This window comes from Corvus cornix, chromosome 1A (genome assembly GCF_000738735.6).
Source record: "Corvus cornix cornix isolate S_Up_H32 chromosome 1A, ASM73873v5, whole genome shotgun sequence".
Taxonomy (NCBI): Eukaryota; Metazoa; Chordata; class Aves; order Passeriformes; family Corvidae; genus Corvus; species Corvus cornix.
The window spans coordinates 66,067,156-66,092,922 of record NC_047057.1 but is presented as its reverse complement, the minus strand read 5'-3'; the positions used below and the strand labels follow the sequence as shown (position 1 = coordinate 66,092,922).

The following is a 25,767-nucleotide window of genomic DNA, read 5'->3' as shown; positions in this document are numbered from 1 at the left end:
TCTCTTTTTTCTTTCTTTCTTTCTTTTTTTTTTTTTTGTGACTGTCTTCTCTTTGGTTTATGTTTTGCTTCCTTTTTCCATTACAGTTCTGCCTCTCCGCAGTGGTTTTCCTCCCTTTCCCATTGCTGCACACATTGCTGCTGTTCAGAACAGCTAAGGACCTTGTGACAGAACTTCTTTGTTGTTTGGTTGTTTTTGTTTTTTTTTTTGTCAGAAAAATGCACAATATAAACTCTTTAATCAAAGGACATCCCATTTAGTTACACTCCTTAATTTTTCAAAGCAAACTCATGTATTCAGACTTTTTTTAAACAAGGTCAAACTAAAGTCAAGGTCAGAAAGATGACAGTTAAGAGAGCTCATTTCCCCTCTCATTCACCCTTGTAATATGTACTTTTTTCACACGTTGACTGTACTGAAATGATCACACTTTCAATGTTGCTAATAGAAGGCAGGTGTGAGAGAGGCAGGTGCAAAGTAACGCAGAACTTGATGGTAATTACACTCTGTTAGGTAAGAGTTGACTGTAGGGAGACCTTGTTGGTGCAGATGTGCTTAACACTTGGCAGCTTTAAAAATATACCTGCAGTTACATCCAGAATTATATTACAGATCATGTCACTCTGCAGGGCACACACACAGACAGTGCAGCAAGTAAAACGTTATCTTTGAAAATTAATCTTTACATTCAGTCATGGGTAAACTGTAAGTGAACTGACACTGGCTTTTGAAAACATACTTTGAATTTCTGAAAGCATCTTCTTCACAGTATTTTATAAACTATTCTGTTTACCAAAATGACAAACTAGTAAGATCCAGTCATCTCCAAGTTAGAAAAGAGTTTCTTTCCTAACAGGAAAGAACTGGTAGTTCCATTGTGCAAGGAATTTTATCTCAATCATCAGGGGCCGATTGGCTTCCTGCTATGGAAAAAAATAAGACACAAGTTAATTGGTGTCTTAAAGATACTTTTCAGCAAGCTCAATAAGCTTTCATTATGAGCTTTGCTTAGTTTCTTTCAAACCAGTGGTTCTGGCATAATGTAGGCTTGGATTTACTTTATTGTAACTTCTCAAGGAGCAAGATGTCAAAAGTAAATCAACATTACATCCCAGTTCATAGAACCACAGCTGAATAATCAGATACATTGCCTCTTGGAGCCAAAACCAACTAGCTGCATTTCTTAGCCTGACGACATCCTTTCAAGTGTTATTTCCAAAGCTGGCAACAAATCCCCAAAGAAGCAACTGACTTAATGTGTTGTTTAGTACACTTGGACAAACAGATTTACGATGAGAGATAAATGTGAGGTTGAATCGAGTGTTGAACTGGTGTAGTTATTTCTTTTAAGCGTGTGTTTTACCCCTTGGACATCCTCAATTGCCTTTCTTTGTTGCTTCTTGAAAGAAACTCCATTTTTCAAAGTTCACGGATTTCAACTCACTTAAAAATTCTTTTTTCACTGTGACTTTTGCTCCTGAACTTTCCGCCAGTTTTCTCATAATGGTGTTGGCTTGTCACTGTCATATTTAATTGTTCAAATTTTAAAATAACAACATGGAAATATAATGGATAATAATATAGTTTTACTTCTTATTGTACATTTGAAAAAGTATCTAAGCCTCCTTTTGGTTGTATTTTATGTATTTACTTTTGTACTGTGTTTGATTGGAAAGTATTGGTATTCTTTGTCCTTAGTAACTTTCTCGGCTTGTTGCAGGGGAATCCAGAGCTTATGAAATGTACTGTTGTTGTGACTACTCTTGGGGTTTTAAAATAATAGTGCAGTTTAAGGATATTAAAGGAGCAAGGCTTACAGGAAAAGGTAGTAACACCAGATTAATCGATTCAGACTGAAAAATGGAAATGATTTCAAAGGCCTTTCTTCACAAAAATTTCCTCTCACATCTCTTTTTAAACGAATGTGAAAAAAAGAGTATTAAGCATTGTAAATCTACAGGATGGGCCAGATGCTGAGTCTCAAGCTCAGGCAAATATTGAGCAAGTCTTTGTAACTCCTATCTACAGCTGAAAAAATATTCTGAGATACCCAACAAATTCTTTAGTAATACATTCCAGTGTTAGTACAACACAGTGTCAAATAGCATTCCAAACTGGATTTCATACATAGTTGCTAGGTTTAGGGAGAAGAATATCACCTGGTTCTTTTAAAATACAGTGTCTTTGACCTTCAGGTTTACAGAACCCTCAATATCAGCATGTTAAAATTCCTTGCTGCTTGACTGGCAGCAGTGAAGGGTGAAAGGCAAGAGCTGGAAACACTGCAGAGCCTCCCCAACTCAATCACATGTCAGTTTTCAGGTGAGACTACTTGCATTCTTCCTTCTCCTTCTGTGTTCTCACTGATCCTATCCTCCATCTTCCTTATCCTAGGAATATGATTCTCCAAATAGTTGTTAAGCCTTTCTAGAGACTGCAATATAGTAATATAAGAATAACAACAAAGTGAGAAGTGGTGTCTAGTGAATATTACACAGACAGTTCACAATGACGCAGTGTTCTTACACAGATTGAAAGTCAGTGATTTCACAGTGGTCAACACAACTGTTCTTGCCAAAACACTGGATAGGGAGTAAAAACCGTGCTTATATGTCATCTTCAAAACTGGCTATCCTTACCAAAATTCTTCCTAAAACTATACCAGAATATCAATACAACTGTGGCATTTCATGAACATAACATGATGGTCAAATCTATTACATGGACATGCAAAACCTGTGAGTCCTGACTGTACCCAAAAATAATGGAAGTGGCTGAGTAGAGAAACAAAGGAAAAGGGGAAGCTTATGTCAAGAAGTACTTCAGGTCTTCAAAATGGTATCATGAGTAGAATCATAGAATCACAGACTGGTTTGGATTGGAAGGGACTTTAAAGCTCATCCAGTCCCACCCCCTGCCATGGTAAGGGACACCTTCCACTATCCCGGGTTGCTCCAAGCCCTGTCCAGCCTGGCCTTGGACACTTCCAGGGATGGGGCAGCCACAGCTTCTCTTGGCACCCTGTGCCAGGGCCTCACCAGCCTCACAGCAGGGAATTTCTTCTGCATAGTTTTGAAAACTCCAGTTATGGAACTAAAACCAGAGAATTATGCATTTTCAACCCAGTCTTGCAACTGGAATTTGAGGGTACGGGTCTGTAACAGCCTCCTTTGACACAATTACAGCCTTTACCCATCCGACTGCCAGGATTAAAGCACAGCGCTTCAAAGGGAGGTGGGACTGCTGGTGGAAAAAACGCTGCAGCTGAGCTAAATGTTAACCAACACCAGAATAAACCATGCGGAAGGACCTGGAAGTTTTTACGCTCTGGCTTTAAGATATTAAACGCTTAAAAAAAAAAAAAAAAAAAAAGAGAGAGAGAGAGAGAGAGAAGATTCGGAGGGGAGGAGGCGCTGTGGGTGTTGGCTTGGGCGGTGTGACTCGCTGAAGAGAGCCTGCTGTGTGCAGTGCCGGGCTGCCCTGCTCTGCTTGCGGGTGACCGTGCCCAGGTGACCTGTGCCACCTGCTGTCACGGCGGCACAGAATCGCTCCTAATGATGCCTCGGCCAGCCCCGCCACCCCCGCCTTGCCGTCAGTAGAGCCGTCCGAGGTAACGCTGCCGTCTCTTCCTGCTGTTCCTTCTTTTTTGTTTTGTTTTGCATTCTCCTCACCGTGATGTTTTTCATCTCTAACACCTCTGTCACCTGTACGTTTTCAGGGCACTAACTCCTTAATATGCGGGTTAACCAGGTCGCTTTCTCCTGTAAGTAAGACTTGACTGCTGTATTTCACACAGACCCGCAGGTATATATTCTTGCCTCTCAGAGGTTTTCAGTGCTTTTAGGGAGCCGCGGCCGGTCCCATGCACGCTCTCGGACCGGGGCCTAGGGGACAGACCTGTTCGTCTCCCCGCCGCCCACCCACCAGGGGGGTTTTAGCGGAACGGCCGCGGTTTGGGAGCAGATTTTAATTGAAATCTGCATTTCGGAGCTGCGCGGAACCTCGGTGTCGGGGCGGCTGTTTCCCGCGCGGCGGGGAAGGCTCGGCTCCCGGAAGCCGTCAGGGTCACTCCGGAAGCAGACAGGGAATCGGGGCCGGCAGGAGCCGCTATCCAGCCCGGGCTCCTGCTCCCGGCGTCTCAGAGGCAATCGGCGGGCTCGGGACGGGGCATTCCTTTTCCCGCGGCTGCCTGTAGGTTGAACGTTTTAGGCTGATTTCAGATACAAAAGTGTCTGGAAACACGCGCTTCGTCGAGTCAGCCCAGTGACCTGGAGTTTCAGTCGGTGAATGGAGCTCTTATTTCACTGATAAAAACTGAGTGTGTTGAGCAGGAAAAATGTGAGATTAGAAGTTGTTCCGATGTCTCCTCGTTGTGTTTGGAGTAAGGACCCAGCTCCCATCCCGGCTGTCAGGCATCCCTGGATCACAGTGGGCTCCTACTTCCAGCCTGCCGTGAGGAAACCCTGTTTGAAAAGGAGCTGCCCACACCTGTGGTCAGAGCCAGAGGATGTTCCGGAGTAGTTCCCAGTACTCGAACCACGGGGAGATTTGACCTCCATCGCTTATCGCAGCCATTTCGCTGTGAGGATTGGGGGATCATTGCTCCCACTTCCTTGCACGGCTGCGCCTTCCAGGAAGCAACTTTAGGAGCTAAAAAGAAACAGCAAGGTCTGAAATGTTGGTATTGACAGCAGCCCGTGGTGAGATGCTTTTATTAAAATTGGGGAGTGGTAATTAATAAAGCTTTCTTGGATGGGGTTAAAAATAAAAACGATATTTTCCACAAAAATAAGTTGCCCTTCCTCCCTGTGTTGTTTTTGCATTGTGCACTCATAATGTTCCCATGTGTGAAGGAATCTTGTGGTGCTTGGGGGCATGGTTTAGGGTGATTATGGTGATGCTGGGGTGATGGCCATGATGATCTGGGAGGTTTCTGCTAGCCTTGATGATTCTGTGTGATTTTAAAGTGGTTTGTCCTAGACAGATTATTGTCCTGATTTTTGGATGTGCTAATGATGACAGTGGGGCACCTCCATAGGATACTGTTGGTCAGGGAAGGGAATACAGAGAAAATAAATATTACAACAAGAAAAGATTTTTCCACCTGAAAAGACACCCTGGGGGGGGGGAGGGTGGGCTGGAGTTTGGGGTTTTTTGGTGGTGTTTTTGTTGTTGTTGTTGTTGTTGGTATTGGTTTGGTTTTTTTTGTGGGGGGTTGGGTGGGTGGGTATTTGTTTGTTTGATTTCTTTTTCTTTTGTTGTTGTTGGGGTTTTTTGGGGGGGGTTGGGGTTTTTTTGAGGTTTTTTTGCAGGGGAGGTTTGTTTTGGCTTTTTTGTGTTGGGTTGGAGTTGGTTGGTTGGGATGTTTGTGGGTTTTTAAAGTTTAGTTTGGTTTGTTGAGGGTTTTTTGGGTTTTTTTGGGGGGTGGTTTTTCTTTTGTGGGTGGTTTTTTTGTTGGTGTTTTTGTTAGTTAAATGATCTTGAAACTTGGAGCCTCCTGCTTCCAAATTAGCTTCTAGCACACGAACACAAGAGCTGGCAACTACCTTAGGAGCCCTAGGCTCTGGCACAATATTTATTTGAGGGATTAGGGACTGCAGTTTGCCATCACCACCACCAAAAACTGTGTCTCAAGCCAAACAAAAAATACATCCTCATAAAAAAACTAATCCATGTAATGAAACTTGGGGGTTTCTAGTAATGATCCCATAGCCAGTTCTCCTGCCAAGATGCAGTCTTTCTTGTACTTCAGACATAAAACATAATAGATGATACAGAAATAAGTTATTTTTTTCTCAGCAAGTATTTTAAATAAAATCTGGCATACCCTGCAGTCTGGTCATGTAACCAGGTGGCTCTCAGAGGGCTTCTCATGATCAGGATGTCATGTGGAAGTCTGGTTTCCACAAACTGGATTGAAACAACTGATTTTTATGAAAAAAATAAAATCAAGAAACTCCTTAATTGACTTGAAATAAGTTAAAGTTTTAGTGGGTGTGCTAAATTTTATCTTGAATTTAGACACAAGTATTTTGTAGCTGCATGAATAGCTGCATCTCTGTTTTCTCAGTCCTATGGCATTTGGAAGCTTAACTGGAGCTGTGCTGGGTTTGTGCACTTGTCCTTTGGCAGGTTTGTTTCCATCAGTGCCTTGCTTCATTGGAATGTGACACATGGAGTCTTGATATTATAAGTTGGTAGGAATAAAGAGAAAAAATCAACAGTAATACATCTGATTTTGATTTCGGCTTTTTCTAAGGTAGAAGCATTAAGAATTATTTTGCTTTCTGTTTTATTCAGGGCTCAGAGATGGATTCACCAGAAGGAGCCACAGCTAGAAGTGAGCAGAAATTCAGGTAACTTGTGTTCCAGAGTTGATACAAAACTTTCTCTTAATGAAAATCTGAAATCACATTGGGAATAAACTACTGAATATCGAATACAAGAACAACATCATGCCTGAAAACTTGAAATTATCCCGGTAGTTTCTTCACTGACCAAGTACTTCATGCTCACTTAAATTGTTTAGTAGGAGTAAATAATGAGAGGAAACAATTTGGGCTAAATGTAGCAGGAAGGCATGGGTCATCAAGCACGAACTTGTAGGCACTAGCTGGCAATCACATCTACATGTTTATTGCTTTGCCTGAGGCCATTTCAGGTCGAACACCATAGTTTGACCTAGGTAGTTTCAGATGATTGTGAAATAAGAGGTGTTAATCATCCTTATTACCATGTTACCAGGAACTAAAAATCTGTAAAGGTAGCTTGGAAAGTCAGGGGAGTTCTGAGGTTCTGTACTACTGAAATCCTTGTTTGTACAGAAATGATTTTACTGTATGGGTTATATGCATTTTCACTTCTTTTCTGAGTAATCATGAAAGACAGATTTTCCTCACAGTTCCCTGTGCTGGTTTGTGCAGCAACTATGGATGTAACACCAACACACCTCCGAGAAGGATCTGTGGGTAGTAATGTCTGAATAGTGTGTTGGATGAACCGTTCATCTGAACCAGCATGACTGCTATGTTCACATATCCTACAGTGACCATAAATGAGAACAAAATATTCCACTTTCTCCCAAAAAACCCCCCAGAATTTATTTTCTTGAAATACTGTGACTTGTCCCTTTGAAATAGTTCTACTTCCTTTCTATCGCACATGTATTAATTCAGTCATGGACAATCCTTTGCCTACTTTTTTCAAGATTTCATTGGAAATGGCGTTTGGCTGGCCCAGTGGCAATTGTCAGTTTGGATCTCAGAGATATTAGTGATTTGAAGTTGTTGCCTTTTTTTGGCTGGCATTAACCATGCACATTTACTTGTCTGAAATGGCAAAAAGCCTTCAAGGCCATTGTTGGTTTGGGGGAGGCCGTGGGCTTCTGTGGCTGCCCATCTCATCTTGTTGTGTAGGAACGGAGAACTCTGTTCCTGCTGGTTGGTTGGTGTTTTGCAGAAGCTTTAATGGCTCAGATAAACTTCTGGAGTCAGTCCCTGAGCTCTTCAGGCAAGCCAGGAAATGCGCCATGAACAATGAGCACTTTTGTTTTCTGTGTTCAAGAAAATTCTTAAAAAGTCTTGTAAGAAAGCAGCCTCAGGACCTTCTCCTGGTAATTGGGACGGGGGTGAGTGCTGCAGTAGCCCCAGGAATCCCGGCACTCTGCTCCTGGAGAAGCTGCATTGAGGCTGTCCTTGGAGCAGCTGAGCAGCTGGAGGTGTTGCACCCCGGGGATGTCGCTGAATTCCGAAAGAAAGTAACCAAAGAGAGAGACCTGCTTGTGGTTGCACATGATCTCATCAGGAAGATGTCACCAGTGAGTATGTTTATAACCTATGTTAATTTCTAAAACTACTATGTACTTTTGTTCTAAGGAAACACGACTTCCAAAAGTTGAATTTTTTATGGTAAAAATGGAAATTTTGTGGGTAATCATACAGCACATTGTACATTTTGGAGAGGCTAAAAAAATCTCTGAGTTTTAGTGTAAGTTAGCATTCATCAGAATTAATGCAAACAAGAGTTCTGACTATTAAGTATTTGCTATAATGTTTCTGAGAAGTGAAAGAAGAATTTCTAGATTTGTGGCTATAACTGGAGTGACCCTGAAAGTACAGGTAGGCCTTGAGCCTACTGATGACCTTGGGCCACACACTGTGAATCACTGGTGCAGCTCACGCTTCCCTGAGGACAGCCCATGCATGCCCAGTCTCAGCCATCCATCTGAGTTTCCAGAGGTTTACAAACTGTGTTAGGACCTTTGCCAAGTCTTCCTTCTAGCTGAAATAACCTGGGGGACAGACAAAGTGCTAAGTGTAGGCTGGGGTGAGCCTCTCTCCAGGCCCAGTGGGACAGTAAGGTTGTCTGCATGTGTTTGTAGCAGATTTAATAATTAATAAAGTTTTCTGAACAAGGAATGAAAAAACAGAACACCTGCAGCCTCCCCCTCCCCTTAATGGTATATCCCAGGGATATCCAGGATATACTGAATAGCTGAATACTGATAAAATACTGATGTGTCTGAATCCAGGGTAAGCTAACTTTAGTGTTGCTTTATTGCGTCTGTATTACAAGCTCTCTTGAGAAACTAAAACAATTGTTTGGAGCTACACTAAGTAGAGGCAAGAGCACTGGAACAAATTGAGATTTGATTTGGTACTGTTCAAGTCCTCTTTTAGAGAAATGTTTTGGCATTCAGTAGCCAGATGGCGTGGGTTCCTGTGGGAGGCAGTTGTAACGTAGCACATGGGCCTGATGGAGTGTTCCTCTTCTCTTTCCTCAGCGTACTGGGGACGCGAAGCCCAACTTCTTCCAGGATTGCTTAATGGAGGTGTTTGATAATTTAGAACAACACATTCAGAACCCTGTGGTTCTGCAATCCATCCTGAGGCTCATGGACAGAGGCACAATGGTTCTGACTACAAACTATGATAATCTGCTTGAAATATTTGGTCAGCAACAGGGTAAACCTATGGAATCTTTAGACCTTAAAGATAAGGATAAGGTACGATTGAGAGCAGTAAAATTATTAGACTTAATATATGACAAATCAGCACATAAGCTGCACTGGAAGATGTTTTCCTGTTTAAAGAGTCACGACTAAAAGTTGTTAATTGGTAAAGCATGTCTGTAATCTACAGCAGATGCCCAGACATTTCTTTTACATATCTCTTTATACTGAATAATGTGGTTACAGTTACCAAGGAGAATTTCAGTGACATGTTTGTTAACCAGTTCCCTGCCATTTACTGGAAAAAACCCACAAATTATTTAACTTATGTAAAGTCATTGTTAAAACCCCAAATAGAATTTCACCTGGTTGATAGTTAATTTGCTGTTCATACCTTTTCTGTCAGTGCTGCTGGAACTTGCTTCTTGGTTGACTGGCTGTTTAACCCAAAAAGCCAGAGACAGCTGCAGCATTAGCCATCACCTCTTTGTTACAATTTAAAGTGAGCTATGTAATTAGTCATTACAATCTCTTGCTGTAGGAAGGTGCAAAAGGAGTTGTTTCTGCTTTAAGTGGTTTATAAGTCAGTTCAGCTGTATAGTTTTGTGGATTCATGGTGAGTGTGGCATATTATAACAAAAGGATGCATCTTGCATGATGTGCTTTAGGTTCTTCAGTGGGCAAGAGGCCACGTAAAATATGGAGTTCTTCATATTCACGGCTTATATACAGACCCCTGTGGAATGGTGCTTGATCCCTCGGGATATAAAGATGTCACTCAAGATCCTGAAGTCATGGTTTGTGTGATCTTTAAAATTTTGACTGTGTTTTGCCTAACAGTTTTCTTGTAATGACTGCAGACAAGATACCGAAGGCTCTGTTGCACCATATAAATTAAATTCTTGGGGCCCAGAGGAATTATTCAGAATTTTTGAGAAAGGTGGCTCTGTTGCAAAGGCAGTCTGTGCCCTTGGGTGCTGTGGCTGTGTAAATCACAATCAAACCCCTCAGCTGGATATCACAGTTTGTATTTATCTTTGGAAAGAACAGGAGCCTTAAAATACTGAACACCAGGACAAGGATTCATCATCATACGATTGCTAGGTTTCTTAGGGTTTTAAACTGTTACCAGCTCTGGATCCTGGATTTAATGTCATCTTAGCTGTCATAGGAAGTCAAACATTTGGTCAAGAATATTCATTTTCCTTATTTAGAGATTGACCTAACGGGAACCCAATAGTCTGTCATCCTAATTCTTTTGATTTAAATTCCCTTACTGGCAACACTTACATTCCATGGAATGGCTTGGGTTGGAAGTGACCAAAAGATCATCTTATTCCAACTCCCAATTTTGTATGATAATTTTGCCTTTTTTTTTCATTTTTTTTTCTTTTTTTTTTGTGTAGGAGCAATGGTTATAAAATGTCAGTTTAGCCTGATCCTAAAACATTTACTTTTGTCAGTTCACTAGTGAGGTTCTGCTCTGCTGGTCCCTTCTCTGGCTGATGTATTTTAGAAGTTCTGACCTTTTGTCTGCTCAAGTAAGTGTGGCTCTTCTGTGTTTCTGTTCCTTCACAGGAAGTTCTTCAGAACTTGTACCGAACCAAGTCTTTTTTGTTTTTGGGTTGTGGAGAGACTCTGCGTGACCAGATATTCCAAGCTCTTTTTCTTTACACAGTAAAGAACAAAGTGGATCTAGAACATTACATGTTGGTGCTTAAAGAAAACGAAGACCACTTTTTTAAGCTCCAGGCAGATATGCTGCTGCATGGAATAAAAGTGGTGTCCTATGGGGACTGCTTCCAACAATTCCCAGAGTATGTCCAGGATCTGACTGCTCAAATCTGCAAGCAGAGAAGTCCAGGTAATGTGGCCTCTTCAACAGCACAGTCTGGAGCAGGTACTGGGCAGTTTGCGCTGCCTGAACACTGCAGCTGATTCGAGGCACTGACCTCGTGTGCAGCTTTGTTGCTTGTGAGGAATATGCAGAGTTGGAGCATGTGGCCAAACTGTAACTAGATGGTTTTTTTTGAAATCTGTGGATTTTGGAGGTCTGTGGATTCTTGCAAATTTAATCTTGAATTCTGAATTTGCCTATTTGTTAGTATTTGTTAAAGACGTTAACATGTATTTATGATGTGAACTACTTCAGCTTATTGAGTATTACATTATCAGAAATCTGACTTGTCAGGAAAAAAACCTAAGAGAATTGAAGGGATTAACTGGTGGGATAAGCTGGTTGAGCCACAATATCTGACCGAGCATAGAATGGGAAATTAAGTCAGTGCATCCAATAAGTGTTTGGCTTAGTACAGTTAGGGTTGTGAAGAGAACGAAGAGAAAGAACTGTATGTCTAAGGAAAGAGATTTCTTTAATGTATTCCAAACAAGGACAGTTCCGTTTTGGTTTATCCAGAGAACAATAACTAAATGACCTTGGGAAGAATTGCTGTTCGACAGCTCTTTTATTTATCATTTCAGTGAAACTGATTTGTCTAAAATTATCCCCAGGTGGTGCATAGCTGGAACCTTTTCCCTGAAAAGTGCATGCCTGAATTATTATCCCGATTTTTGTGACCTGATGATATTCCAGTTAGACTGCATTATGTTATTCTTGCCATGAAGGCTAGAAAAAAATATTTACCACACCATTGAGATTTCAAGAAGTTTGTCTGCAGTTTGTTTGCATCAGACTTGCAAGAAGAGGGACCTTACTCAGACTTGAAAATCTCTTGATCTCATTTACAAGTCGAGATCCCAAACAGAACCATTTTCAGGTGTGCTGAACTGCTCTGTACATCACAAACTGTCAGGGTTTGAGTTTTTTGTGCCTATTTACAATCTCCCTTCTAAAATATAGCAGGAGGAGTTTGTTAAAAGGGTTATATGAAAGAAATGAGAAATGCAGGCCCTGATGCAGATTGGGGACTACAGGCCCCTGGACACTCACTGGAAAAGGAACACAGCAAACTGCAAGCAGTCCAGGAATCCTGGAATGCGTTGAAGACCACTTCCTAGGAGAGGTGATGGAGAGCCTCAGATGAGCAGAGGAGAGGCTCAGCTGGACCTGAGGTCAGGGTTGGAAGTAGCCTGGGCTGCACCAGTCATGTCCTGGTAGAATTCTCAATCTGCTAAACCATGATGAAGTTGCTAAGCCATATTATTTGAAAAACTGTGTCAACTGGGGAAGTTCCCACTGACTGTGATGCCTTTTCCTGATCTTAAAATCAAGAATCAAACACGGTTAGAAGGAAAAAAGGGATTTTACTTCTATATTTATTTTAAGGATCCTCAGGTGCACCACGTCCAGGTGGAGTGTGCCGAAACGCACACCTCAATGCACACCCACAATAGATCTCGTATAACATTATAGGTCTTATTAATTAGCATTTCTATCAAAGATTCTCTAATGAGAGGTTCGAGTGAGCCCCCCTCCCCAAGGAACCTTCCCCTGCATGGTTTTATCTTAGTTTACAGAATGTGTTCTGGAGAGGACCTTGGTGTCTGGGGCTTTCTGATCCCTAACTACGAGGCTTCTGAGATGTTTAGTCTCCTAGCTTGACAAAATACGTCTAAGAATGTAGGCTAAAAAACACTAAGAATACAAAAGCTATAAAAAGGTAAATAACAGGGGTATAAAAGAAAAGGCAAAAAATCATCATGGCATCAACCGGAAAAGAAGAAACCTAACCCCCATTTTTAAAAAGGGAAAAAAGGGAAGACTTGGGGGATATGGGTAAAAATGGGCTGGATGGTTACACTCAGGGCTGTGGTCAGTGGTTTTATGTGTGGATGGAAACTGATGACAAGTTGTGTCCTCCAGGAGTCTGTGTTAGGACCAGGACCTTGTAATGGCTTTGAGGGGGATGTGGACAGTGAGCTCGAGTGTGTCCTCAGCAGATGACAGCAAGCTGAGCGCTCTGGTTGTAGGGAAGGGGTCACATCCATAGGGACCTTGATAGGCTGGAGAGGTAGGGCTGTGCATCACCAAGTTCAGCAAGGTCAGGGTCCTGCAACTGGGTCAGGGCCATCCCAAGCACAAATCTAGGCTGGGGATGAGCAGATAGAACAGCCCTGGGGAGGACTTGGGGGTGCTGGTGGGTGAGAGCTGGACAGGCCCCATCCCAGAAACCTCCCTGTGCTGGGCTGAGCCCCCAGCACGGGCAGCAGAGGAGGGGGGGTTCTGCTCCTCTGCCCTGCTCAGGTGAGACCCCACCTGCAGAGCTGCCTCCAGCCCGGCGGTCCTCAACATCAGAAGGATGTGGAGCTGCTGGAAGTGGGTCTAGAGGTGGGCAACAAAGATGATCAGGGGCTGGAGTACCTGTGCTTTGGAGACAGGCTGTGAGAGCTGGGCGTGTTCAGCCTGGAGAAGAGAAGGCTCTAGGGAGATCTTACAGCAGCCTTCCAGTGCCTAAAGGGGTTCCCAGAGAGCTGGAGAGGGACTTTTGGACAAGGGCATGTAGAGATAGGATGAGGGAGAATGGCTTTAAACCGAAACGGCATAGATGTAGATTAAAGAGGACATTTTTTAATGATCAGGTTGGGGAGGCCCTGACAAAGGTTGCCTGGAGAAGCTGTGGCTGCCCCATCCCTGGAAGTGTTCAAGGCCACACTGGATGGAGCTTAGAGCAACCTGGGATAGTGGAAGGTGTCCCTGACCATGCCAGGGGGTGGAACTGGATAGGCCTTAACATCCCTTCCAACCCAGACCATTCTGGGATTCTAAATACAACCTTGCTGTTTTGGGATGGTGCGTAAGAGTATAAAAACTTCCTGGATGCTCATGTGTGTTGCTGATGTCTCTTACACTTCTCTAGATGCTGATCGGGTGGACAGCACAACACTCTTGGGTAAGTAATGTTTTTATTTTCACAGAAGTTCCATAATCCTACCAACACAAGAAAAATACCCCTCTTATTTCCAAAGTAATTAAATAATTACTTCGGAGAGCTCTGAAAGTTTGCTGAATGCTCTCTTTTTACTCTCTGGTTTTCTTTCTGCCTATCAGCAGGTAACTGAAGGCTTTCAGGTAACTGATGGCCTTTTCAGGTCTATCAAATGACAAATGATAGCACGTAAAAGCTATAGAAAATATATATAAATAGTTACTAATATTCACCAGAGTACTCCGAGGTAAAACTAAAGTCAATGAGATTTTTGGCTTAGATTTCCAAACACAGGTTTCTGTTCCAAAAGCCTTCCTTAAGGAGGCCAGGAAGGGTGAATCTCAGTTGTGTGGTACTGAAGGCGATTCTTCAGCTGAGCTGTTCAGGTGGTGGTGTGGTATTTCTGTGAATAAGTCATGCAATAATACATTCCAGTTGATGGAAAAAATATAGCAAAACTTCCCTCTGAAACAAAAAGATTCCAATCCTGAGAGATCTGGGCTGCTGCAGACAATATCAAAATTATACAGAAGTATCATTTGGTAATGCATGTAAGGGCCTTCGGCAGTGCGGGAGGTGAAACCCCTGCTCTGTCATAATCAAAAAGTACACAAGAGGTCCAAGACACTTGTGTGCAGGTGTGAAGTCAGAAATTAGTTTTGTAATTTCAATGGGATTTTACACTTATCTGTCTCTCAACTGACTTCATAAATCCCATTTTCAATAAAATACAAATAAGCGGAAGAGAAACAAAAAACTTGAGTACAATTTATTCCAGCCCCTCTTAACATCCCTCTTAAAAGTCCCTCCTTTACTAACTTGTTAGCACCATCCTTAGTTTTACCTGTATCTTGGAATACAGACCAAGTAAAAAACCTCAAGAGGATTATTGTGTGTAATATCCCAAAAAATCTATCTGGAGTTTTAAGTGAATGTTACGGTTTTGAAAGAATTTCTGTTCCATTTACGTTCCTTTCCAGTTACGCGTTTTATGTACTTCCAACAGCAGTTTACACCAAGGATTTTTATTGCAGACTTCAGGAATGGTTCAGGTTGGGACCACTGGATTAGTCTATTTCAACCCTCCAGCTCAAGCTGGGGCCTTTGAATAAGGGATCTAGACTCATGTGTGAGCTCCACAGGTGTTAAAATTATCTTTGGCAAAAGGCAGCTGGATCCTGAGCTGAGTCCCTGTTGCTTGTGAGAGTACTAGACATCAGTTTTGGGGGGAGAGCTTGAGCCCAGACTTTTAGCAGGGTTAATGTTACAGGTAATTCAGAATCCAAATACAAGAACCTCTTCAGAATCCAAATACAAGAACCTCAGGGGACCAGGATTGTGTTTATCTCAATAGCTGATGCTTGTAATAAAAAGTACACCAAACACAGGGATGTAGCAATATTAATTTGTTTTCTTTCCCCTCTCCCACCCCAGGAACTTCGTGTGTGGACTGTGCTAAAAGGAAGTTAGGAGAAAACAGCACTGATTCTCCCAAGAGGATCAAGCAGTCAGATAATGATATACCCACTCTTGAATGAAAAAATCCCAAACGCCCAAGGCCCACCCCAGAAGCTTTTTAACAGTAGGTGTTTTACATCTGCTGCGTGGAAAGTTTTGAGCTGGTATTTCCATGGTTTTAAGTGGAATAAAATTGTACATACTAGCTTTTTCTTTCCTAAAGCTGTAAATGTGTTGTGTGTGTAAAGCTTGAGAGTCAAATGAGTCACTCCCCTGGCACTGCCAGACCACTCAGGCAGGACCTGCAGGGTCAGATAGAAGCAGATGTAACTTCTCTTTGCCTCTACATGAAGCAACTTGGACCAAACTCTTCCCCAGGTGAAGCCACACATTTGAATCTGTCAAAAGTGCTTCTTGGCACACCTGCTTTTGAAACAAAGGGGTTTCAGTTCTCCCATTGGCTGAACTGAAGGTGGGTTGCTGGATTCTTCAGGGGTCATGCAGGCTTCCGTCTCTGATCCCCAAGTCCTGAGGAACAGTGATGTTCCACATTTATGGAACCCACAGCCTGATGACCCACCTGCTTTCCACTTTTGGCATGAGGATTTGTTTTCCTTTGTGTGGTAAGGCACAAGATCACCTGGGGAGGAAGGGCTGGAACAGTGTAGGGACAGACTGCAGGGCAGGTGCTCCCTGACCTCTCTGCAGTGGGTTCCTGTGGAAATGTTTTAAATATTGTTACAGCACAGACTGTTCTTGGACCACAGGTAACAGAGTCCTGCAGTGAAATGAAACCCAATCAGTATCAAAAGGAGCCATCTGCAGATAATTCCTAACAAGTTTGCCTTTGGCTGAACTACTCCAAGGGTGAAGGTAAGGCCCAGCAGTACATAGTATTTCCTCCACCTGTATCATCTTGACAGCAAGACACAATTCCCACTGCAGCTGCCAGCACTTGTAATCATATGTAGCTTTCCAGTCAGCTGGCTCTCACCTCAGTGGCTGCAGGAGAGCATGTCCAGGGCTGTTCCTTGTGCTGATGCCAGCACAGGTGTACCTGGCAGGGCTGAAGGATTGCTCCTGTCTGGTTTCCCTGTGGCTGTTTCCTAAGATTTCTGTTAACACCTTCTGAGAGCAGGTCACACTGTATTGGGGTTTTACAGGGAAGGCAAGGGGTGGGTCTGACAGGTGACTTTTCTCTCTGAACTGTGGTTTGGCAGGTCTTTACTCCCTTGTCACACAACCAACTCCTGCAGTTCCCTGGGACAAAAAACTTCAGTGAGGTGTGCTGTTAGGATGCTGCTGTGCTCCTGCAGGACTTCAGGCAGCCCACAGCCATCCCGGTCCTCTGAGAGAGTCTATTTACAGCAAAATCACTTCTGAAAATTGTCTTTCAGCAACACAGAGCGTTATCTGTGAGACTACCCTCTAACATACGCTTTTGCAGTCAGCATGACCTGGCTGCTTTGGAAAGTGACTAGTCAGGTTCTTGTAGATCCTGATGATCAGCTCGGAACACTTCACCTGTTGCTTCAAGCTGCAGCAAAATCCATCATTTGCACTGAGGTATTTATGACCCTGATTACTACCACTATTTAAGCCCTAAAGTCATGCAACTCCTTATCATGTGCTTGAACTCAGGTCCACAATAGAAAATCCCATCACTCCCTTTGGTAAGGATCAGCTTACAACCAGCACTGGTGATTCTTCCCAACTGCTGAACTGCAGCTTGTCCAGCAGCCTCCTGTCTCAAGGCCCATCTATTGTATTCTCAAAAGCAGAAGAGTGAGGGGTTATGTTATCTCCTAACACACACATCTGTCACCGGATTCTGAATTAAGGCACTGATGCTGACTCACACCTCTGAGTACATTATTTTATTTAATGCTGTGTAGCAGTAACACCAGTATTGGATGAACATCTGTATTCCTGTGAAACACCTCAACACTCCTGCTCAGACATTCTTCCTCCCTGAGGCAGGATCCCCACAGGCCCAGCACAAGCCCAGGGTTCACAGCACAAGACAAGGCAGGTATGTGTAGGCAACCCATGGGACAAAAGGAACCTGCTCTGTGAACACAATATATAATTACTATGAACAACTACAAACCAAGGGGAACATGTCAGCACACACAGAGGTGGAACATAAGCCAGATAAAGTGATTCCAGCTTTCAGTTTTTTATACCCAACTTCATTACTTTGCTGCTTAGATGAAAAACGGCCAGCGAAATAACTTGAGTGTACTGGGACAACTGCATAATAACCAACCAATACATTTTTATAAGGCTGGTGGCTCTATCGCATCTGCCTCATTCTTTCCACTTCTGTGCAAACTGAAATACCTCAGAGGTGAAATTTTTCAAGGTTACATCACAGCTCTAGAGCTGCATCACAAGTTTATTTGTACAGTTAACAACTAATACTTGCGTAAGGTTGTAGTGGAAGACTGAAGTCTTTCTGGTTGTCACAGAAGTCACCCAAGAGCACATTCCAGTACCTTACTGTTTTAGTAAAGAGGAAATAATCCTATCTGAAGGCAAATGCAGCTACAACAAAAGGTCCTGACTGGAGCAGTGAGTACCTGAACAGTGTGCTGGCACTATGGACTTTTCCTAAGAAAAGTGAGAGGCTTGTTCTTTGGGATACTGTACTTACAGAAATGAACCTGCAGCCCTTCTTCTTACAGCCAAAACATTTGGAAAGAAAGCTTTGGGTATCAGTGTGCACACCTCAGGAACAGCCTCGGCCTCTCACTCCTTAACAAAACTGCATCAAGGAGTAACAGCTGATTCCCTTAATATTTTGCAGAACTGCTTCATTTGAAAAGTGAACATTTCCCTGTCAACTTTTAAGAATCACATTCAAACTCAGGTTTGCAACAGTCAGCTGTGAACCCAGTTCCTGCTGTCACCTGGCTCTGACACCATCCATGTGCTATTCAAAGACAGAACTGCGGCTCGGCTTCTCTGCTGTGTCCTGCTCTTCCCCCTCTGGGTACTCTGTAAGATCCAGGGTCAGGACTTGGCTAAACATAATATCATCGTGCTGGGAAGAGGGAGGATCACACCATGTAATACACTTGTGGTACTTGAAATAAGCATTTCATAACTATGAGATACAAGCATGAGCTTGAGTTCCCCAAAGGATGGTCCCCGGAGCCAGTACCCGCACAGCAGGACACACCCAGTGTGTCACCAACTGTGTGCATGACTCACTGGAGCAACACTTCAGGTGTGACCCAGCACCTCAACAACCCCATGTGCATTATTTAACCGTAATTAATTATTACCTCAGGACACACTCCAATCAATGCATCTGCCTTGCAATAAAACTCTTCCTTCAGGGAAATAACTATCATTTGGAACCGTTCATGTGCCTGTTCTCTAATGAAACTCGAGACCTTTGGAAAAAAACAAGTATTTCAGTTAGTTCTGGCAGCCTGAAACAGTGCTGTGATTACAGAATGGTGAGGGAACTGAACTGTGCTAGCTGTAGAATTCCGTCATGAAGTAAGATTGATAAAATGAGAAATAAACCAGTTTTAAAAGCCAGATATTTTGCATGGCTTTAAGACAACCCCTCAGATATGCTGCTTTTTGAAAACATTTAAGAAAATAATGGTTCAGTCCAATGAATAAAGCTATAAAAAGACACCAGTGCCCATGAATAACAATTTTACTTAACGTAACTAGAAAGGAAGGTGGAAATTCCTAAATAAGTTTTTTAAAAAAGTGTGAAAAGTTTGCTACTGGCTGTATAATAATCTTAAATTAGTTCACTGCAGACAGCAGCAAGTTTCTCAATGATAATGCAACATAAAGGTACAAAATGTAAGTTACGAACTGGTGAGTATTGCAATGTCCCCCAATATAAATTAAATGCTGCATAAAGGAAATCCAGTACATTTTTCATGAGCCCTCTGCCTGCACAGTTCTATCTACACAACAAGGAAATTATTTTTTAATGAAAGAACTGTTGTTAGTAAGTTATGGGAAGAACTGTCTTTAGCAAGTTACAGACTTCACAATAATTTCAGAGTATAGTTCCAATTATTGAGGAATCTGCTTTAATACATCATCAATCTGAAAGAATGGAAGGAAATGGATTAATTTCTCAGGATAAAAAATGGATACCCAGTGAGTACCAGCAACAATCTTTTACACAGCAGTGTTGCTCACTTCCAGTATTTAATTTTAACTATGTTTAAATTGAGAAATCCAGGTGCATAGAGGCAAAATCACCTCTTTGTTTCCAGTGTTTTGACAAAAATGTTGCTCAGCACATCCTTAGGTGTAGAGGGGACCTCTTTTATGCCAGGCAGAATGACCCTCCTCAGAGAGGCAAAGTGCCCTGTGCACTCTGTTAATCATCATCAGCTCTATTAATGCATCATAGGTACCCTATATGGAAAGCTGGCAACATCCCAGAAATCCTCACTTTCATGCAGTGTGTATGGGATTGGGGCATGTCTAATGGCAACAGGAATTTACTTGGATTAATAAAGTCATCCAGGTAACAACCAGGTAAGGGCATGATCTGGGTCCCTGCCCAGCTCCAAACAGAGCCAGGAGACATACCAGACAGCCACCCCAGACAGCTGCAGAGATGGGCAGTGCTCATCACCTGACACCACAGCTTCCATGAAAGGCAGAAATGTGGAGTTCAGCAGTAAATGGTGTAGCAGCAAAGGAAAACCTGGAGTCAGCCTGCACTGCTCCGGGTCATCAGCCTTGAGACATCTGAGCCCAGAAAGAACAACATACAGAAAACATAATACTCATATTTAACCAGAATACATCATCTTAGAGTGGTCCTGAGGGAGACTCATAAGTAGAGCAGTATCTGACAGAAGCTCAGATCACAGAGGTGCTGTGTGATGTGTAATCTTGTTTTTACCATGTCACTGAGAGCCAAACCCGAAAGCTTCCTTAGGGATTTTCATTATAGCCCCATTACATCCCATCTGATCTTGCTCAAACTGCACCAAGTTAAAACAACCTCAGGGCCTGGGTAACCTTGTGGACCTGCATCCCAAGGAATATTTATGGAATTCAGGTTCAGGAACCTCTCAGAGCGAGTCAGTAACCTCCAAGAAGGAACTGAATTCTATCTGGCAGGCACAAGTGGTAGAGCTTCCCAGCTGGCTATTCCAGAGGTACCCTCCAAGCAAACTCTGGGGTACTCAGCACATCACAGTTAATGCCATCAGGGGAAAAACCAAAATGTATGGTGTTTAAACAATTGCTTTTGTTTGTTAGGCTCTACCAAAACTGACATTAGCAGTAATGCCAGTAGAAATACTGCTCTGAAAAAAAATGCTTCCACAGAAGAAAATCCAGGCTTATGTGGAAAGCTTTAGGATTCCTCCCTACAAACAACCCTCCTGTTCTGAGCCTCCCCCTCTCAGGGGCTGCCATCCACAGCTGCAATCTGCTGTTTGTGCTCCAGCCTCAGTTCGTGTTACATTGAACAGTTGCTGGCAAAAAGGGAAAAAGTAATTGAGAGGGCAGGAAGGTGTTTTAATCAAGAAAGTCATGTGACTAAAATGACAGGAGTAACAGCTTAACTGGTGCTAATGCAAAAATAGTTACTAGGCCAATTGTATTAAACACTCCAGTGACAGAATGACTTGGTTGCCACATGCGGACGCACTCCTTGCTACTTCTCAGAGCCAAGGGAACTCCAAGGCCTTACAAATTCCAAGCAGCACAATTCCCAGGTGCCCGCCAGGTCAGACTGTGCCGCATGGGGTTACGCTGCACACCTTCACACTCCTCACCACCTCCTCTCACCTTCACAGTTTAGAGGCCAATCAAACACACTTGGATTAAGGAATTTACCCTTTGCCTATGTCTCATACCTCAGAGACCAATTACTTCAGCCCTAAATCCAATCTCATTTACAACAGGTTCAGTCAGGCTAATCAATCTCTGTATCCCAACACCCTGCAATGGAAGTAGCCACACTTCTACAAAAGGTACCAGATACTGCTGGTAAAAGACCAACTTACTTTATCAATGTTTGTGTTGTCCAGTGCAGCATCTATCTCATCCAAAATAAAAAAAGGAGCTGGACGAAAGCTGCAGAAGACAAGACAGTGTTTTGCATTGAGATACCAAAATGTTAATAAACATTCTAATTACTTGCTTACTCCATAAAAAAATGTTGACAATATTTTGCAATATTACTCTTATATTTATTTTAATTAAATAATTAGGTATCATTTAACATTTAATATTAAATAATAGACAACTTAATTAACAGTTAATATTTTAATTAACATAAAAATCTACATTGAATATATAAAGTCATGACGGATAAAGAATAAGGACTTCAGCAATGCTTGAATACTCCATTAGCAGAATTTTTTTAGTATGTGTGTAAGCATAACACTGTCTCTTTCTATCACCTATTCTCCAGGTATCTGGCCAAGTACCACAATACTTCCTTTTCTTCCCTGGATAATCCCAGAACAGTTCTTTTACCTGTGTATGGCAAACACAAGAGCCAGGGCTGCCACTGTTTTTTCCCCTCCTGACAAACTGTCCATTGGCATAAAGCGCTTGCCTGGAGCCACACAATTAAAGCCAATGCCTTCCAGATAGGGCTCCTCAGGATTTTCAGGACTAAGGAATGCCTGGAAACAAATACATTTAATTGTTAATAGTGACATTTATAAAATTATTTAGATGGGTAGTTCTTAGGTTTAAAGACTGCCTGAGCTAGTGAGGAAACCAGTGAGTTTGCTTCACTTTTAGGGAACCTGTTCATCCATTCTGAGAGTAACATTATCCAATTCCCAGAGAGTATGGTTTTGCTAACAAACCAGGAACCAAGAGGCTCAGTAACAACACCAGTAAAGAAATGGCAGCACATATTTATTATTTACAAATTTTCAACTACTGAACAAACTTGATTTTATCACCTTTTATGTAACTGCTTTGTTTTTTTTAATTATTAAAATGTTACACTTCAAAAGCAGGTTTCTTCTTTTTTGGCCTGGAAGACAATATATTTGCAAAATTGCATTTTTCTGGTGAAAGGCTGGCTTTATAGAACCTAGCTTTGAGCTAGGTTGGACAAAGACTGCTTGTATTAAAGTCTTCTTCTGTACTTTGTATCCTGGTTCCCAGGGCCAAAATTTAAAAGCATTATTTTAAAGGAACCACCATTTTTCCAAACCACTAAAAGGACGATGGGTAAGATCTTTGCTACATGGTTTATTTTTCTCATTAATAGAAGAGACAATAAAATAATACAGACTCTTCCCCGCTGCACAAGTGGAGACAGATAGAACAGAAATTTCCTTACTTAACCCTCATTTCAAATGTCTCCTCTCAGATCACAGACATAATGGAAGAAAACCAAACGAACACACAACATGCTGAGGGAAAACACAAAATCTTACGACAGACAAGAGTTCAATCCCTTAAACATTCCACAGTCTATGGAATTTGACGTAACCAAAGCATTTGGGAGTTCCCCCTTGACTTTTCGTGTTAATACAGGAATAGTAACAAAGAATTGTGGGACAATTTTTCTACATGTTTCTTAAAAGTTGCAAACATATTATGTCTGTGTTTTCTAAATATTTAAGTGGGGTAGAAGGTGCTTCAAGACCTTGTACAAAACACTAGCACTGATTTATGATTTTTAGCTGTCTGTACTAATGATTAATATTTGTATCACCTGATTTGTAAACCAATGTTATTTTTAAATGAAGTACTCAATTACATTTCACACTTTTGTTCTGATAATTTACAAGTTTGCTAAAAGCAAAGAGGAAAACTAAGCCAAGCTGAGTAGTTCCCAATTTTGTTCACAGATTACCTCTCTCTGTCTAATGTCAAGCATACTTTGACTTATCACCTATTCCTTCCCTGACCCTAAACTTCTGTAGTCTATTTCTGTAATTTTCATCTTTAGGACTGAGACTGTCTTTGGAAACCAAAAGTGCTATTTGATACTTAGCATCCACTAAGGCCTTTAAGGCAAAGCCCCTGAACATGACACACCTGAGCACTAGTGTTCCTGCAAAGCTTCTTGTAGATCCTGTCAATGGCTATGGAGGCATGCTCAAAGCACCGGCTAAACAGCTCATATCTCCTTTTTTTCACCTCTTCAAATTCCTGCTTGCATATTCTGGCCTCCTTTCTGCTGGTCTCAAAAGCTACGGGAAAAAACCCAAAATCACAGGAATTACTCCTCTGTGCCACAATTGTCTGGAGCAAGGAATAAAATTCTCCTAGTTCCTTCTGGGAGCCAGGCAGCCCTAAGCAGCACCAGCACTGACCTGGTACAGCTCCAGAACCCCTTAGGTTTCTTACATTGTTAATGTCTGCAAAACTCTCTGAGGATACTCATAATTTTGCAGAAATGCTCATGTCTGAGTTTTGGACAACACACACAGTTCCTTCAGTTATGTAAGAAAAATTTTAGCAATTTTAACATTAAAGTCAGTAATTCTCAGAAAGCAAGTAAAAATACTTTATGATGTCATGTGGGAAACAAATATCTTCCCAATCATTCAAACTGTATTTCAACAAAATACTGCTCACTCAAGTGTATGTTACTGAATTGTTTACATATAATTAGATAACTGAGGATAAACACTTGAGCACAAAAAAATACTTTGATATCTGAAAGGAGCAAAGCCAGCAGGACCAACCCCAAGAAAAGGAATTCCAATTAGGGTGAAATCTCAAAAGTGACTGACATGAAAGACTCAGTGTTACCATCTATTGATTCTTGGAACTTATCTCGAGCTGTCTGTAATTTCTCTCCTGCTCTCAGGTTTGGAGCAGCTGTCTTCATTAACGTGACCTCTTTACATTTGATTTCCTGCTGCATTTGCTTAACATGATCCTCTATATCTTTATCAGATTCTAGTTCCTAAAGAAAAAAAAATAGAGCAATCTAATTTGCTTTTAGGCCAAGACATTTCAATACATACAGCACGCACTCATGGTTCCTGAAACAATTACCCACTTATTAATAGCTTTAACTGGAAATGCAACTGAAGATGCCACCCAGGTCTTACCTCTTGCAATGAATCTACCAAGCCCTCACTATTCTCCCCCAAGACCTTTAAAAACAGGGAACCAATTCCTTTCCCTTGATTCCCTTTTTAAAATACAGCACAGGAGCAGAATTAGTGCTTCACTCCTTCATTTTTAAAGGAGAGGTTCTCATGAATTCTTCGAGATAAGTTCCAGTGATGACAGATTCATCCTTTGCTCTGTGCTTAGCCTTGGACATTTAACTATCTTCCTCAAGATTAAAAAGGAAAACAAAATTACAAAACCTGCTGAGAAAATGTGACCTAATGGGCTGTTAGACAGGATGGGAAGCCCCAGTCTCTGCAAATGCCACAGAAGGTAAACAACCCCCCACATCCTTGGGTTCTGGAGTTTTGAGCCTTTACTTCAAGGCAGAAAGTAAAGGAGGAGAGGGAAAAAAAAAAAAAAAAATCAAGGTTATATTAAGTCTCTCAATTCCATTTTTGTGGTTCAAGTAAGCTGTAAGTTAAAGCCAGTTACATGGGAAACTGATCTATCTAGAAATCCCACACATCAATGCTATGTCATGAGTGCAAAACTACAGCACATATACACATGCACTTCAGCTTAGCAGTGTTTTTACCATGTGCCACTTAAAGACCACGGTGAAGAATAAATAAACAACAAATAAAGTATTTTTCACAAAAATAAAAATCAAACACTCCATCTCTAATAATTTCAGACAAAGATGATTACCTTTAGCTCGACTTCTAGGGCACTGTAGTCTATCTGAATTCTCTCTTCCCTTTCATAGATCCCTGATAGAGTCTGGGTGCCTTCTATTTCAGTTCCTAGCTATAAGATGAAGGACATTTTAAAATTAAGAGACAGTGGTAACATGGTACAAGGTAAACTTAATCCATGGGTCTTCCTCTGGCCCAAATGGACTGAGGAGTTAAGATCTCATGAGCCTAATTAGCACCCACACCTGTTAAATAAAGATGAAAACATCTGCTAAACTCAGCTTGAAGCTATGTTGAAAGCAGCAGCAATTTGTTTATAACATATTTACAACACAGTACAACCTGTAAATCTCCTGACTGGAAAGATTTACACTCCCTGATTCCTCAACCCCTTCCAAGGGAAGGCTGAACTGTGTAAACTGAGGCATTTCCTCCACTCAGTCAACCTCAAAAGAAACAAGGAGCTTCAGTTCTATATGGCATAAGCAGAGAATCTTCTACTCCCCGTAGGCTGAATTTCAGTCACTTTCCCTCAAATGAAACATGTGCCACCTCTCATTATTAGACCCCTTTCCCACCAAGATGCTTCCTCAGAACCAAATCTTGCTGGTCTTCTCAGTGAGATTAATTAAGAATCCACATCGTTATTCCTTCTGCTCACCTCCTTGGTTTCCTCTCTTCCTTATTCAGGAACAGTGAGAGCTGAGTTCCTACATCCTTTGATCACTAG

The 25,767-nt window shown here is 41.9% G+C and overlaps 2 protein-coding genes across 14 annotated transcripts in view; one reads left to right on the top strand and one right to left on the bottom strand.

The window, feature by feature from the left end:
- The first annotated feature begins 3,415 nt into the window (after positions 1-3,415).
- FAM118A (family with sequence similarity 118 member A) lies at positions 3,416-18,208 on the top strand. 13 transcript variants are annotated; one of them, XR_005604424.1, is made up of 9 exons: positions 3,417-3,610; positions 6,301-7,816; positions 8,783-9,004; positions 9,619-9,747; positions 10,529-10,814; positions 13,768-13,800; positions 15,271-15,418; positions 16,062-16,167; positions 18,104-18,208. XR_005604424.1 is itself a non-coding variant. In XM_039570544.1 (8 exons), exons 2-8 carry the CDS (start codon positions 6,310-6,312, stop codon positions 15,372-15,374), a joined length of 1,179 nt encoding a protein of 392 aa, XP_039426478.1. In that variant the 5' UTR covers positions 3,416-3,610; positions 6,301-6,309; the 3' UTR covers positions 15,375-15,516. The 13 variants fall into 13 exon arrangements, 12 of the variants coding, with proteins under 12 accessions (XP_039426478.1, XP_039426477.1, XP_039426483.1 ...); XM_039570544.1 differs by lacking the exons at positions 16,062-16,167; positions 18,104-18,208 and having other exon boundaries at positions 3,416-3,610; positions 6,301-6,356; positions 7,459-7,816; positions 15,271-15,516; XM_039570543.1 differs by lacking the exon at positions 18,104-18,208 and having other exon boundaries at positions 16,062-17,058.
- Positions 17,157-25,767, bottom strand: part of SMC1B (structural maintenance of chromosomes 1B) — a 30,695-nt gene continuing 22,084 nt past the window's right edge. The window contains exons 19-25 of the mRNA XM_010410205.4: positions 25,051-25,149; positions 24,031-24,187; positions 23,311-23,465; positions 21,781-21,932; positions 21,306-21,375; positions 18,585-18,695; positions 17,157-18,340 (exon numbers count right to left, since the gene is read on the bottom strand). Coding sequence (XP_010408507.2) covers positions 18,230-18,340; positions 18,585-18,695; positions 21,306-21,375; positions 21,781-21,932; positions 23,311-23,465; positions 24,031-24,187; positions 25,051-25,149 — 855 coding nt within the window. The 3' untranslated portion in view covers positions 17,157-18,229. The remainder of the gene's footprint in view (positions 18,341-18,584; positions 18,696-21,305; positions 21,376-21,780; positions 21,933-23,310; positions 23,466-24,030; positions 24,188-25,050; positions 25,150-25,767) is intronic.

Coding starts and splice junctions, on each gene's coding strand:
- FAM118A (XM_039570543.1), top strand. CDS start 7,313: ATGCACATTTACTTGTCTGAAATGGCAAAAAGCCTTCAAGGCCATTGT. Junction 7,817..8,782: donor TCATCAGGAAGATGTCACCA/GTGAGTATGTTT, acceptor CTCTTTCCTCAG/CGTACTGGGGACGCGAAGCC. Junction 9,005..9,618: donor ACCTTAAAGATAAGGATAAG/GTACGATTGAGA, acceptor GATGTGCTTTAG/GTTCTTCAGTGGGCAAGAGG.